This window comes from Carettochelys insculpta, chromosome 7 (genome assembly GCF_033958435.1).
Source record: "Carettochelys insculpta isolate YL-2023 chromosome 7, ASM3395843v1, whole genome shotgun sequence".
NCBI classification, from domain to species: Eukaryota; Metazoa; Chordata; order Testudines; family Carettochelyidae; genus Carettochelys; species Carettochelys insculpta.
This window is the reverse complement of record NC_134143.1, coordinates 64,984,839-65,000,271: the sequence shown is the minus strand read 5'-3', so window position 1 is coordinate 65,000,271 and position 15,433 is coordinate 64,984,839. Positions and strand designations below refer to the sequence as shown.

Below are 15,433 nucleotides of genomic sequence, written 5' to 3'. Positions count from 1 at the left end.
TGGGGGCCTGCAGTCCATCCAGCAGCTTCTCCCTAGGGCCAGCCTAATGGCAGCAGGAACTGTGTGTAACCATGGCAGCAGGGGCCATGCAGCCAGCAGCTGTTCCCTGCGGCAGGCCGGGGTGCTGGGTGCTGCACTGCCAGCTAATGGCTGCTCTCCAGGGCTGAAGCATTTGCTGCTCCCCTCTGATCATTAGGTAGTATAACTGTCCGTGCTCTCTCACTTTTCCGTTTACATTTGATGTGAAACAGTCACATTCCACACATACCCCATTGTCTTGTCACAACCAACCCCGGAGCTTTCTTCGTGTTTTGAAAACAAGAAGCTACATACCAGATTTGGTGGTCCTAGCTCTTACAGTTAAGGAGGAGGTCTCGAACAAACGGGCTCACAGACCCATGGACGGATGCACAAATGCTCTAAAATATGTAAAATATAAAATCCTTTTTTTCTCGCCCCCCCCCCCCCCGAAAAATCATTGGTGTCTGTGGACAACTTAACTTAAGAAAAACAAGACTGTAAATGGACATAAAATTAACTTGTGTCTCTATCTTATTTTTCAATTATTAGCTGGAACAGATGGAACTTGAAGTTCGTGAGATCCCACCCCAAAGCCGAGGAATGTACAGCAGCAGAATGAGGAGCTACAAACAAGAAATGGGAAAACTTGAAGCAGATTTTGTGAGTTTGAGTATGACAAAAGATGGCCTTTAAGAAGACACTTACCTTGGTATAACTGCTTCAGAGAGAAATCACTTAATTCTATTTCCCCAACTTTCTTGTCAGTCAACTCCCTGTGGGAAGGTTTCTGGGGGCAGAGAGAGTTTTCTAAACTCATGAAAGGTGGAAAGAGCCCTCGTCTCCCTGTCCATGAATGCAATAATATTTATGCAGAATTCTTGTGTGTGGAAGAACCTTACTAATTATTTGCTAGTCTGTAGTCCTAATCAAACCCTACAGACCCCTTGCTATGACCATTATGTGTACATACATGCATGCGCATACAGAATCTAACACTGCCTTCCCCCCAGCCCCACACACATTCTTCTAGCACCACTTCTTGGTGAGGATAGAATAACATACCCTTGTGATTACACTGTGAGAAGTCACTTAAATCCATATGTCTGATTTTCTTTTACTTTGTTTGGATACTCCTTGGCTTTTTCAGAAATCCATTATCCTTGAATGGATCTTTCAGATAGAAATGCAAACTATCATGGTTCTCCTGCCTGCTGCTTGTGTTATAGCCTGTAAGCTGCTGGTTCTACTTCTTTTGGCTTTGAAATAGTGATTTGTGTGCACTCAGAATTGCTTCTAAAAAGGCTGGCTGAACACTTCAAATCCACCTGCTGTTTCTTTTTGGTATAAACAGTACATGTAACACTACAAGGTAAGCAGCTTAATACTACATTGCCCCCTAAGATTCACCAGGCTCACAAAATGTGCTTCCTATTTGGGGTGGAGCATGAACTTTACTATGTATGTTGAGAACCCGCTATTTTCCCATGGAAACACATGGCCCCTTTTCTATCATGCTCTAAACAGCTAAAAGAAGGGAGATAGGGCTTGCCACCTTCATTTGGAGTGGAATAGTAAGATATTGGAATTGGGTAGAACTGAGAGCACAAGGAGAACAAGTTTCAAGCTTTTAAATGATGAAATTTGGTTGCTTGGGGGCAGAGAAGGAATGTGTGTTGAGGCCTATGACTGAGCAATAGAAAATCAGCAATGGAATGGTGTGAGGTCATAATTAGGGAATACAAACAGTGCAGGAAGAGAAGAGGGAAGAGTAGACTGAAGTGATGGCGGGTGGGGGAACAAGCAAGATGTTAACCAGAAAAAAAGGGAAGGATAGAAAAGATACTGAAAAAGCAATGCTTATCAGTTCACTATCACAGCTCTGTAGCTGAAATGGCACAAGGATTTGCATTCTAATTCTTGTTTCTAGACCCTGATAATTTGCACAAGTTTTCACTTATGGGACTCAGATTCTTTTAGGCTTGCTCTTTACCTGAAAGTGAAGTTTCTGAAAAGCTTATGTAACAAGGGGTAAGGCTGTATATTCCAGGAGCCAAGGGGGGTAGACATACAGCATGAATTCCCTTGGCTAATAGTTTAGTGACTAGGGGGAAAAGGAACTCGAAAATTTTAATTAAAATTGAATGCCTTTTCAATGCTCTGCTGAAAATCATCTTGACTGAGTTGTGATCTGTTGGTTGTAGGCAAAGAGCTTACAGCCTAATAAGACCACTATATGATGTCTGGGAAATGTGGTTGTAAGTACATGCCTTCTGAGACAAATTGACTTTTACTGCAGCTGAGGGTAAGTTTCTACTTAGGAATGCTGTTGGCAGTTCATGGTCATCTTACAGACTCACTACTTGAGGTTCACTGCTCTTCCAAAAGAAGCATGCACATGTGACAGATCTAGGCATTATCCTTTTTAAATGGAATGGGGAACTTGCATCCCATTTATGTTGGCTACTGCTACTTTTCTTTGCTGAGTGAAGGAAAGTGAAACTTAGGCAGGTATGTCTTAATCAGTGGCATATTCTAGCTAGGCCATAGTACTTTGTTTTGGGACTACACACTGGGGTTGCAGTTTTTTGTCTCTTAAAAAACAAACAAACAAAAAACCTGAGGGGATGTCAAGCCAGAGCACAAATCTGTTTTAATCAGTTCTCTTCCATGTTTTGAAATATAATGATTACAGCTGTGGATGGCCGTCTTGATCATTTACCTATGTAATTTAAGTAGAAGAATGTGAAAAATGATTTAAGACTAATACTGCCTCTTCCGAGTGAATTGCATAAAGCGTCTAAATCAGCACTGCTCTAAAGCTTTAAAATGAATGACTTAACTGGGACTGCAGTTTTACTTTTATACACAATGTAACAAAAAATCTGTTTTACTGGAGGGGGAAAAAACAGTCCTGTAGCACGTTAAAGACTAACAAAAAATATATAAGGTGATGAGCTTTTGTGGGACAGATCCATTTCTTCAGATCTAGAAAATACTACCTCTTTGTGATTATTCTACCAAGTTTTTATATGCCTTAGACTCTTGAAGACTTACTCAAGCAGTTATTGAAGCCAATATTTCATAACTTACTTTAAACTTCAGAGTAACATGCATTAATTCTGCAGACCGTTAACTCCTGTATTTGTAAAGGAGAGGACATTTAGGTTGAGTGGGGAAAGATGGAAAGTCCACTTGCATTTAGGTTGTGCTGGCCATAGTGGTAAGCAGCTAGGTTGGTTTGGGACTTGTTTTCTCTACCTCGTTTTGTGACATTGTCATATGGTCGCTGGACATCTTGATGGTGGGATGAAACTTATACAGATTCATAAATACTTTGAATCTTGAAGTGTATTATGAAACTAAATGAATATTTTAATTTTGAGCAGTCATACACTGAAAGATAAATCTAAAGATGGCCTTGCAAGGTTTTGTTAATTGTGCCTTTCAAGCTAACTTCTTTATTTATTATGTAATCCTATTTCATCATTTTCTCTGTGCCTGCCTTGCTAGCTCAAGTAAGCTTTTAGAATCTGCCTCTTTCATACACATGGACTATAAAGATCATGCAGTTCAAACCAATCTTCCATACACATCTGTGCAGTTTTAAGTTCAGATTATGCCCCTAGCAATGCCTGTGCAGCCTTGTAGTTTTCATTAGGATTGCACATAGAATCATAGAACACTAGGACTGGAAGGGACCTTGAGAGGCCATTGAGTCCAGCCCCCTGCCCCAATGGCAGGACCAAGTACTATCTAAACCATCCCTGATAGACATTTATCTAACCTGTTCTTAAATATCTCCAGAGATGGAGATTCCACAACCTCCCTTGGCCATTTATTCCATGTTTGATCGCCTGACAGTTAGGAACTTTTTCCTAATATCCAACCTAAACTTCCCTTGCTGCAGTTTAAGCCCGTTGCCTCTTGTTCTATCCTCAGAGACCAAGAAGAACAAGTTCTCTCCTTCCTCCTTATGACTCCCTTTTAGATACCTGAAAACCGCTATAATGTCTCCTCTCGATCTTCTCTTTTCCAAACTAAACAAGCCCAGTTCTTTCAGCCTTTCTTCATAGGTCACAGTCTCTAGACCTCTAATCATTCTTGTCGCTCTTCTCTGGACCCTCTCCAGTTTCTCCACATCTTTTTTGAAGTGAGGTGCCCAGAACTGGACACAATACTCCAGCTGCGGCCTAACCAGCGCAGAGTAGAGCGGAAGAATGACTTCTCGTGTTTTGTTCACAACACACCTGTTAATGCATCCCAGAATCATGTTTGCTTTTTTTGCAACAGCATCACACTGTTGACTCATATGCAGCTTGTGGTCCACTATAATCCCTAGATCCCTTTCTGCTGTAGTCATTCCTAGACAGTCTCTCCCCATTCTGTATGTGTGAAACTGATTGTTCCTTCCCAAGTGGAGCACTTTGCATTTGTCCTTATTAAACTTCATCCTGTTTACCTCAGACCATTTCTCCAATTTATCCAGATCATTTTGAATTATGACCTTATCCTCCAAAGCAATTGCAACCCCTCCCAACTTGGTATCATCTGCAAACTTAATAAGCATACTTTCTATGCCAATATCTAAATCATTGATGAAGACATTGAACAAAACTGGTCCTAACACAGACCCCTGCGGAACCCCACTTGTTATACTTTTCCAGCAGGATTGAGAACCTTTAAGAATTGCTCTCTAGGTACGGCTATCCAGCCAGCTATGCACCCACCTTATACTAGCCTCATCTAAATTGTATTTGCCTAGTTTTTTGATAAGAATATCATGAGACCATATCAAACGCTTTACTAAAGTCTAGGTAGACCACATCTACCGCTTCTCCCCTATCCACAAGGCTCATTATCCTATCAAAGAAAGCTATCAGATTAGTTTGACAAGATTTATTCTTTACAAACCCATGCTGATTGTTTCTTATTACCTTACCACCTTCCAAGTGCTTGCAGATGATTTCTTTAATTACCTGCTCCATTACCTTTCCTGGCACTGAAGTTAAGATGACTGGCCTGTAGTTTCCTGGGTTATTCTTATTCCCCTTTTTATAGATGGGCACTATATTTGCCCTTTTCCAGTCTTCTGGAATCTCTCTTGTGTCCCGTGATTTTTCCAAAGATGATAGATGAAGGCTCAGATACCTCCTCTATCAGCTCCTTGAGTATTCTAGGGTGCATTTCATCAGGCCCTGGTGACTTGCAGACATCTAATTTTCCTAAGTGATTTTTAACTTGTTCTTTTTTTATTTCAACTTCTAGCCCTACCCCTTTCCCACTAGCATTCACTATGTTGGGCATTCCTTCATGAGACTTCTCAGTGAAGACTGAAACAGAGAAGTCATTAAGCATCTCTGCCATTTCCAAATTCCCTGTTACTGTTTCTCCCTCCTTACTGAGCAATGGCCGTACCTGTCCCTGGTCTTCCTCTTGTTTCTAATATATTTATAAAAAGCCTTCTTGTTTCCCTTTATGCCTGTAGCTAGTTTGAGCTCATTTTGTGCCTTTGCCTTTCTAATCTTTCTCCTGCATTCTTGTGTTGTTTGCCTAAATTCATCCTTTGGAATTTTTCTTTGTTTCCATTTTTTATGCAATTCCTTTTTTATTGTGAGATCGTGCAAGATCTCCTGGTTAAGCCAAGGGGGTCTTTTTCCATATTTTCTATCTTTCCTACGCAGTGGGACAGCTTGCTTTTGGGCCCTTAATAATGTCCCTTTGAAAAACTGCCAACTCTCCTCAGCTGATTTTCCCCTCAGTTTTGCTTCCCATGGGACCTTACCTACCAGCTCTCTGAGTTTACCAAAATCTGCCCTCCTGAAATCTATTATCTCTATTTTGCTGTTTTCTGTTCTACCCTTCCTTAGGATTGTGAACTCTGTGATTTCATGATCACTTTCACCCAAGCTGCCTTCCACCTTCAAGTTCTCTACCAATTCCTCCCTATTTGTTAAAATCAAATGTAAAACAGCTTCCCCTTGGTAGCTTTTTCAACCTTTTGGAATAAACAATTGTCTCCAATACAATCCAAGAACTTACTGGATAGTCTGTGCCCCGCTGTATTAGTTTCCCTCATATATCTGGATAGTTGAAGTCCCCCATCACCACCAAATCTGGGGCCCTGCTTGACTTTTTTAGTTGTTTTAAAAAAAGCCTCATCCACCTGTTCCACCTGGCTAGGCGGCCTGTAGTAGACGCCTAGCAGGACATCACCCTTTTTTTGTTTACCCTTCTTAGTCTAACCCGTGTGTAACTGATAGCTCTGTAATTTGGAATAATTGGGTACCATAGAAGGAAAAGTATCTAACTCCCTCCAGGCTGGGTTGGCTCTGCAGGACTAAAGAAATTTAAAAGTAATAGCTTATTTTTGTCATTAAGGTAAGCAGATTCCATGGGACTCTGAATAGATACAGGGAGCAGATACAGATGGCACAGTTGATTAGTTGCTTCTCACAATGTAAGATGTTCCAGCCATTGAGCCTCTGATTCCCAAATATCATTTTTCTGGTTGTGAAGCACCTTTCTCCTAAGGGATCGTGTTAATTTCAGGTACGTTCCCTTATGGAGTAAGACACTTCATCCTGCATAAGGATGAGAGAAGCTGGCCTATAAAGGTCAAGCTATATTAAACGTTCATGCTAAAAATACATTCAGTAAACTTGTAGATAGCCTTTATATGTGGGTACAAGTAACATAGGTAAACTTCAGTTTTTAGTAGCGTTTTTAAAATGAAATGCATCCTGGTGAATATCAGCTAGGAGTGATCCTTTATTGCTGTTGAATCTTGTAACACTAAAGTTTATGTAAAATATCACACTGTGGAATGTTTGCAGTTAATGTATGCTGTGGTATGGGCTCTATCTTGTGGCTAAATGTGGAGTTGCATGCTGCTTATTGCATTTGAGGACAATCTCTTCACTAAAGCTGTGCGGCCTTCACTCAAAAGATCACTCACTCAGCTTTGGAATCCATTCACAAATGGCTTCAGATACTACACCTGCCTCTCAGTCTCTCTGGTCCTTTTGACACAGTTTACAGTTTTACAATTGGGTTATTAAATGTGTTTTTCCCCCCCTTTCCTTTGATGGCCAGGACCTATCTAAATAACGATAAGAGGCTGTGAATGACTTTGCTATCAAATGCTCAAAGTCTAAAGTGGGGAAACATTTTTTTTCTATAATCTTCTGGTTATTGTGAGCTTAGATGCTAACAGTTCAGAGAAAAATTAAGCATTTTTTTAAGTTAAGCAGTCACTTTTTGACAATATTCCTTTAAACACTGATGTTTTATAGAGCTAGAGGGCCTAGAAAATGGGACATTGTGATTTTTTTTTTTTTTTTTAATTCCCCTCCATATGAATGAATCCTAGACTGACGTTGGCTAAAAGTTGTAATTCAGTATTAGCACTACCTGAAAATTACAATTCATTTATTTTATTCATACAGAGGCTAGAAGTGCTAGGTGTTGTTGAAAACAAAACAAAATACCCCATCCCAAAGACTAGAATCTGAGACAAGAGACAGCTGATACATGTATGTAAATGGGGAAGCACAAGGATAATAGGTTGTGGCTCTTGTAGACAAGTATCCATGTTACAGAAATGTGTACCAAATAACCGTTCCTCAAAACTGGGGTTAATAGGATGTATCTAAAATTGCCAGTAGGAGTTGCAAAGAACCACAGGCATAGGAACTATCAAAACAAAACTGTTTTTTGTCTACCATTTATACTTCTAGGATAAGATTGAAACAAAACTGTAATGAGGACACTTGAGAGTCTCCTCCAGTGTTTTTATCTTTTCTAAGGCTAAACAGAGCAAGTCTGTGAGCTTTCATTTCAGCATATTCTAAAGGTTAATTGACGTAAATGTTTTTCCTCCACACTGGAAAGTCTATGCTCAGGTGAGTGTTGTCTTTTAGACAACATTTGTGGTTTGTAATGTTCAGACCTGTCTCACTGGAAAACACAGCCCTCCTACTTAAAGTTGAGCTAGGCATCCTAAACTTATGATGGTTGGCTCCTTCATGGGGGGAAAAAAAGTTGCATGTCTCCTTACTAAATGAACAATCCAGTTCCCATTTAGTGCCAGATAAGATGCAGAGCTACAAGACATCTCACCTGAGAGGCATTTTAACTGGAAGTTTAGGAGACAACATTCTTTATGCAGAGCACTTCTCTGTAGGCCTATAAATAGTTGTAAGTTCCAGCTGTCCCAAAAGTGGATATGTGTGTAAATATCCCTCTTCACAGAGGAAGAGCACGCGTAAGCTAAATTTTGTATAGACCTATCAGCTAATTTTCTTGTGTACTCATACTCAGCTTGTATATACCACCTTACACATTCACAGTACCATGCAAACATTCCAATCCATTTATTTTGCAGTTTGTTGATCATCACTATAGAAATATTGGAACATTTGTGTATGTTTTCTTGTTCCCACAGCACCCTTCATGTATCACTTGCTGTCTTGACTTAGATTATCCTTTCTTGGTTGACGGGGGCACCAGTTGTATGTTTCTGCAGAGTGCCTAGTACAATGGAGGTATGACCTCAATGGAGGGCCCCTCTCCCCAAAATGAATTGTACTGACTGCTTCTGGGTTCTGTAGTGACAAGTCTGTTCTATGCTGTGTCCTTGTCAACTAATAAAGCATCTGGCTTTACTTGCAAAATAATTTAAACTAAAGGTGAAAGATGGTCAAGTGGATTTTACTCTTTGTGCATATAGGGGTCTCTTGGATCTCTTCGGCACATGCTGGTTGAGAATGCTTCTGCTCTTGCAGTATAGGTTCAGCAAGTGCTTCTGGAGCAGAGGACTGGCAGTTCTCTATATAACCATTCTCTGTAAAAATCTCTTGTAGGAGTTGTGTTGCTAGTGGGGGCTCGGGTGGGATCAGCAGGGCACTGTGCACTCTCCAGATTATTAATAACAGAGAGGAAGCCGTGCTAGTCTATACACTATCAAAACAAAAAGCAGTCAAGTAGCACTTTGAAGCACTTTAAAGACTAGCAAATAGTTTATTAGGTGAACCAAAAACAGTAAGCAAGGAGGACAAATCAGAAAAAGATAATCAAGGTGAGCAAATCAGAGAGTGGAAGGGTGGGGGGGAAGGTCAAGAATTAGATTGAGCAAAGTATGCAGACGAACCCCTATAGTGACTGAGAAAGTTCCCATCACGATTCAAACCATGTGTTAATGTGCCGAATTTGAATATAAAAGCCAGCTCAGCTGCTTCCCTTTCCAGAACGGTGCAATAATTCTTCTTCAGTAACACACATACCTTTAGGTCACTGACAGAATGCCCCATTCCATTAAAATGTTGACTAACTGGTTTGTGGATCTGGAGTGTTGTGATGTCTGTTTTGTGCCAATTAACCCCTTGTCTAAGAGAGTTAGAAGTCTGTCCAATATACAAAGCATCTGGGCATTGTTGGCACATGATGGCATATATGATGTTAGTAGAGGAGCATGAGAAAGTGCCCGTGATTCTGTGAGTAACCTGGTTAGGTCCAGTGATGGTATTTCCAGAGAAGATATGTGGACAAAGCTGGCAGCGGGCTTTGTTGCAGGGAAAGGTTCCAGGACTGGTGTTCCTGTGGTATAGACTGTGGCTGTTAGTGAGGATTCTCATGAGGTTGGGAGGTTGTCCTCTACCAACATCATGTATGCCATCAGGTGCCAACAATGCCCAGATGCTTTGTATATTGGACAGACTTCTAACTCCCTTAGACAAAGGGTCAACGGGCACAAAACAGACATCAAAAGACTCCAGATCCACAAACCAGTTAGTCAACAATTTAATGGAATGGGGCATTCTGTCAATGACCTAAAGGTATGTGTTTTACTGAAGAAGAATTATCGCACCGTTCTGGAAAGGGAAGCAGCTGAGCTGGCTTTTATATTCAAATTCGGCACATTAACACGTGGTTTGAATCGTGATGGGAACTTTGAGTCACAATAGGGGCTCGTCTGCTTACGTGGCTCAATCTAATTCTTGACCTTCCCCCCCACCCCTCCACTCTCTGATTTGCTCACCTTGATTCTTTTTCTGATTTGTCCTCCTTGCTTACTGTTTTTGGTTCTCTGTGCCTTAAATATTGAGTCTGTTCTGGTCTGGCTATGGTCTGAAGAAGTGGGTCTGTCCCACGAAAGCTCACCTAATAAACTATTTTGCTAGTCTTTAAAGTGCTACTTGTCTCCAGATTATTGAAGTTGTGTGGCCTTTCCTGTTTCTTTACTCTGATTTTTCCCCATATAGACAGTCAGGAAAATTCAGCAACCTTATGAGGCTTTTTTCTACACCTGTGTCCTCTGTGGAGTTCTCTTGTGTAAGGAAACTCATCATGGATTCCCATTAATATTATGTCAATTTTAATATCAGGTAAACCAACCAGCAGTCTTGTAGCACTTTAAAGACTAACAAAATAAACTGCTGTTTTGTTTTGTTGGAATACAGACTAGCACAGCTACCTCTCTGTTAATATCAGTTAATTAGCTATAATTAAGTGGGATCATTGAGAAAGGGAATACAAAAGAAAACTAGCATTATCCAAACCTCAAACTGAATTTCTAAAGGGAGACTAAGCTATGGAGAAACTTGGCTCAGTAGCACAGCCCTACATACTTGTAGGTATCTGGAAAACTCACTTCTCTCTGCTTGCACCTTAAGGAAAATGTGTGGAATGGGTGTGTGAGTGAGTTAAAATAATAGAGCAGCTAGGTGAAATTATTTCTCCATTAAATTTACCAGGGATGATTTCTTCCTCTTTGAAGTGTGAAAAAGAAGAGTTAATATGCTTAATTTTAAAATTAGCTGAAGACAGCAATTCCCTGGTGTTCCACATATTCCACGTGATGTGAATAAGCTTTCTGGGGGGGGGGAAAAATTTGATGCTAGTGATATTTTTCCTTCTGTAATATTAAATATCAAATTGTGTGTATGAAAAATACTAAGGTATTTGAATTGGTATATTGTAAAACATTCATAGGAGTATAATTGTTATGTTTTTATTATTTATAAACTTTAGGTATTGTTTACTGATCATGGATAGAAAAAGTTTTTGTAAGCTATATCCAGTAATATGATCCTTACAGGAGTAATGGGTGGGGGAAGCAGGAGGAGCAAATGGGAAAGTAGAAAACTGGGGTTATGGCTACTCTGAGTAATGAATATTTATGCTTTCAACGCCTTCCATCTTGATATTCTTGTATGGTTCTGTATATCTTTGAATAGCTTTATTAAGAAGTCTTCATTGTGCCAACATGTAGGTGTCTTGTTTTGGAAGAAACATCCCTAGAGACTTTAGTTTCCATGCCATTATTATTTTTCAGTCTTGGAGGGTATCAACAACCATAGTGCCAGTGTGGTGTTGATTTTAGTAAATTCCCAACCCTCTGTAATGGACCTAACCCATTTATTTCAAATACATTTTCTATCAGTTAGTGACACAGGTGTCCCATTGACTTGTTTTGACTTTGAAATAATGATCTAGAGACGAAAGGCATCGGGGCCCATTACAGGTCTTCCAACCCTTGAAACATCCAGTGCATTTCATTTTTTTTCCCTTGAACCCACATAACAGGTACAGTTTGGGCCACTCTAATCCAGAATACGCTCGTCTGGCAAACTCTGTAATCCAGCATGATTTTAGTTAGCTGGACAACTACTTACCATGAAGGTGGCCAAGTTTCCTGAGGTTCCATAAAGTTTGTTTACAGCTGCCAGTCCTGGCTCCGTGTTCTGTGCTCTTATTTAGCTGTCATTTACCCCAAAACATCTCCTAAGAGACCAATAAGCAGTGGAAGTGTGGGTAATGTGCTAGAAAATATTGATCATCCATTGTCCAGGAAATTCTCATCTGGCACCGAGGGTGCCAGGCCAGAGAGGTTCAACCTGTATTACATTAAAGTAGACCTAAAGTCACTTGACTTTTTTTAAGCATAAATTCCCTTGCACTAGATCGCTTAGTGGAAAATAAATGTGCTTGTAATGCGGACTCTAGTGTGAAAACAGTGTTGATTTGTTGCTTCTCAATCTGCTCTCTTATTCAGCATATAAAGAGCCCTGGATGTTGGCAATGACCAGACGTTACCTTTTTTTCTGCTCCTTGTTTGGATTTTTCCATCTGTACACAAAAATATTTATTTTTAAATCTTTCTTTGCATGGGAAACTTCAGATCTTTTGTTTCCTCTTGTTTTTGTTTGTTCATTCACACTGGCAGAAACAGCATTCAGTCTAATTAAATGTACTTCTAACCACCACAAAGGTAACTTCATCTAGAGGAAGTGTGGTTCTGGTGCAGGAATGTGACTATAAAACTGACATCATGGCTTTAATATTTTATTCTCTGTCAGTGATTTCTTATCTTAGTCAAATGATGCTCTTCTACCTGCCATCCCCAAAAAGAATCAAGTTGTTTTCTTTCTGTCTCCAGTATCATCACTAGCAAACAGGATTCCCCAGTTGGAACTTAGCTATTGGTTTTGATGATGCATGAGGCAGAAGAGAATCAGGCTCTCTCCCCCATAGTCACACGGGCTCCCTAGTATTAATACCAGAGAAACTTTATTATTTTTGTTTTTAAAATGAGGGCATTTCACTTCAGGAAATGCCAGTAGCTGGCAAACTGAGCCAGAAATACCATATTTTTTTAACATGGTAACTTTTCTGATTTATATTCACAGTGTTTAGAATTCTTTAACGGATTATCTCATGTAAGTTTGGCTACAGAACACGTGGAGAGATGAGCTACTGATACAGCAGCTATAGAGCAGACAATGTTTTGACATGAGAAGGATTAATTGTGAAGCTTTTAAAACTTCTCTTTCAGTTTGTTTGGGGACTGACACTAGATGGCACTGTTTGTTTGCAAAGCAAGCCATTCCCCCCCCACCCCTTTTTCTTTTTCTGTTTGGTAGTAACTGAAATTACTGTTTCATGAATAAAATATTTCTGGTGGGATTTGCATTTCTATATTGGCTGAAGATACTGTGTTGTATGTTTTATTAACCAGCCCAGTGCAACTGTCAGCCTATTAAAGAGATCCATTGGACCCTGTTTAGCTAAATAAACTAAATAAATCCAATTCGTCAAATTGTGTTCCTGGCTGTTTATTTTCCATTCTTTTGATGTACAGTTTATTTTAAGTTAGTCACGTAGGTTTAAAAATTAATGGGGAAAATAGAATTTAGTGTTTGGAACACAGATAGACTAATTGCATGGTCAAGGATAGCTTTTGCTTTTAAGGTGAAGTTGCTCTTTTGCAAATAGAGAACTTTTATTGGTGACTGATTAACTGTTCTATGGCAAGAATTGTTCTGCTAAATGAATGGTTTATGGCCTCTTATCTGCTTGCTGAAGTCTTTGTGGCTTTCATTAAACAAAACTTTAAATGGGGCATAATTGTCTTTTTAAAAGTAATTCATATCCCACTTTATTTTCAAAATGTGTGGGAGAGTAGTATTGACACGCTCCCCTTCATATTTTAAGGGCATGTGTTGTCTTCATTATGGAAATAAGTATTGCATGGTGGTAGTCATTTCATAAAGTACATACTCATACTATGACATTACAAAATGCTGTTGGGATAATTCTTGATATTGTTTGTTCTGATGGTGATATTGCTGTTGACTAGTACAAATCTTTACATTCATTGTACTTTCTTATTTCAGAATTGTTTTACTTAGCTAGTTGTAAAAGCAAAATTTTGTTCTAGATCACCTTATGGCTAGCTATTTATTTGCACTAACACTTGTTAGCATATGAAGAATTGTTCCATGAAGCCTGTTTAAATATTGTTGTCAAAAGCGAATATATTTTTTGTTTTGTTAGCGAGAGAAGAGAAGAAATGGTGGTCAGTGGAAGCTATTTTCCTTCCTGATGAGTTCCAGAATGCTGTTTTTGAGATGCTCAGTATTAACTTTTCCATGTTTTCCAGGAAACTGAACTCGTATTTGCTTTGTTTTACTTCTTGTGTTACCAAAAATGAAACACTGGTTTTTTAATGCAACAAAAAACACATTTCAGTCAAATATGCTTTTCTGATTTTTTTTTCCTAAGTCCGTGATAACGGAGTAGAAGTCTTAGCTAGGGATCAAATTCATGCCTTAACTTTGTTGTGTTAGGGTTTGTCAACAGAAATCACATGATGAGTAAATTCTGCTTTGTTTTTTCATTACTATACTAGAATGTTGTCAAAGTTGCTATTCACTTTAAGGGGAAGCTTTACAGATATTTCTGGAAGTGCTATCAATGTGGAGTGAAATAGTTTGTTTTTTTTCCTCCCCTAAACAGATGAATTTCTGACATAAGTTTGAGTCAAATGAAATTTTAACTCATTCTACTTAATTGCTAAAACACAAAAATGTCAACTTGTCATCCCTTTGATGTAGCCTGCTGATTAAATATACAGCACTGATGTGCCATAAATGGCACAGAAAGAGGGAACTTTCTATTTTATTTTGGCATTATATAATGTAGGAGAATCAGATAATAGGGACAATGCCTTGAAATGGACATGCATTTTTGTTCATGTGAGACTATGTCCTTGTTTTTTCAGAACGCGGATGGTGAGGGCAAGTGGGGTAGGTTCATGGTTCTCCTACTGCTTATTCCTGAGTGTTTTTTTTTCTGGACATCAAAGAAATTGAATACCTGTGCTCCTCATTAGCAATTTAGTGTGTAGTGGATCAAAGTCCAACTGTACCTGCTACTGTACACAAGCACATAACGTATGGCTGTGACCCCATAGAGCTTAATGTCTTAGGTTGACTTGCCACATGCACAGAGTAGGAGAATAAATGGTTACTTCAGGGCTTCAGTATCAAAAAATACATATTCTTTGTACTATGTTTATCTGAAAACTTGACTTTTTGTATGTTGCACCACAGTTGGCAAATTTGTTCTCTTTGCTCTGGATTGGGATGGATGCAGTCTGGCCTAGTAATCAGAGCAGGAGTTGGGTCAAGCCAGAGTTAGGCTCAGAAGTCATAGGCCACAGTTGGAGTCAGAACTAGTAACTAGTGATTTCAAAACAAAAAAGCAGTCAAGTAGCACCTTAAAGACTAACAAAATAATTTATTAGGTGAGCTTTTGTGGGACAGTCTTGACTGCTTTTTTGTTTTGATAGTATATAGACTAGCACAGCTCCCTCTTTGTTACTAGTGATTTTCAAGTAAGTCAGAAGGACAGGAGCTGGAGGAAGGGTAGGGATCAAACACTCAGCATGAGCATGATGGGAACAAGATTGAAGGTGGGAGTGAGGCAGGAGCAGAGCAAGTAACAGAAATGGTTGAGTGCAGGAGGCTGGCATGAGCAAGGTTCAGCTCCTCCACAACAGGAAATGATATTCCTTAGACAAACTTCTGATGCCACCTCCTGGATGAAGCAGCATAGTTGGTGGAGTTTCATG

General features: G+C 39.5%; 1 protein-coding gene across 11 annotated transcripts in view; it reads left to right on the top strand.

Annotated features, from left to right (window-relative positions):
• The window catches only part of VTI1A (vesicle transport through interaction with t-SNAREs 1A), a 369,140-nt gene that overhangs the window by 16,400 nt on the left and 337,307 nt on the right, over positions 1 to 15,433 (top strand). For all 11 annotated transcript variants that reach the window (XR_012646187.1, XR_012646188.1, XR_012646185.1 and 8 more), the window contains exon 3: positions 571 to 681. Coding sequence is in view for 7 of the 11 variants with exons in the window: in XM_074999171.1 (XP_074855272.1) it covers positions 571 to 681 (111 nt within the window). In the remaining 4 variants the exon portion in view is untranslated. The remainder of the gene's footprint in view (positions 1 to 570; positions 682 to 15,433) is intronic.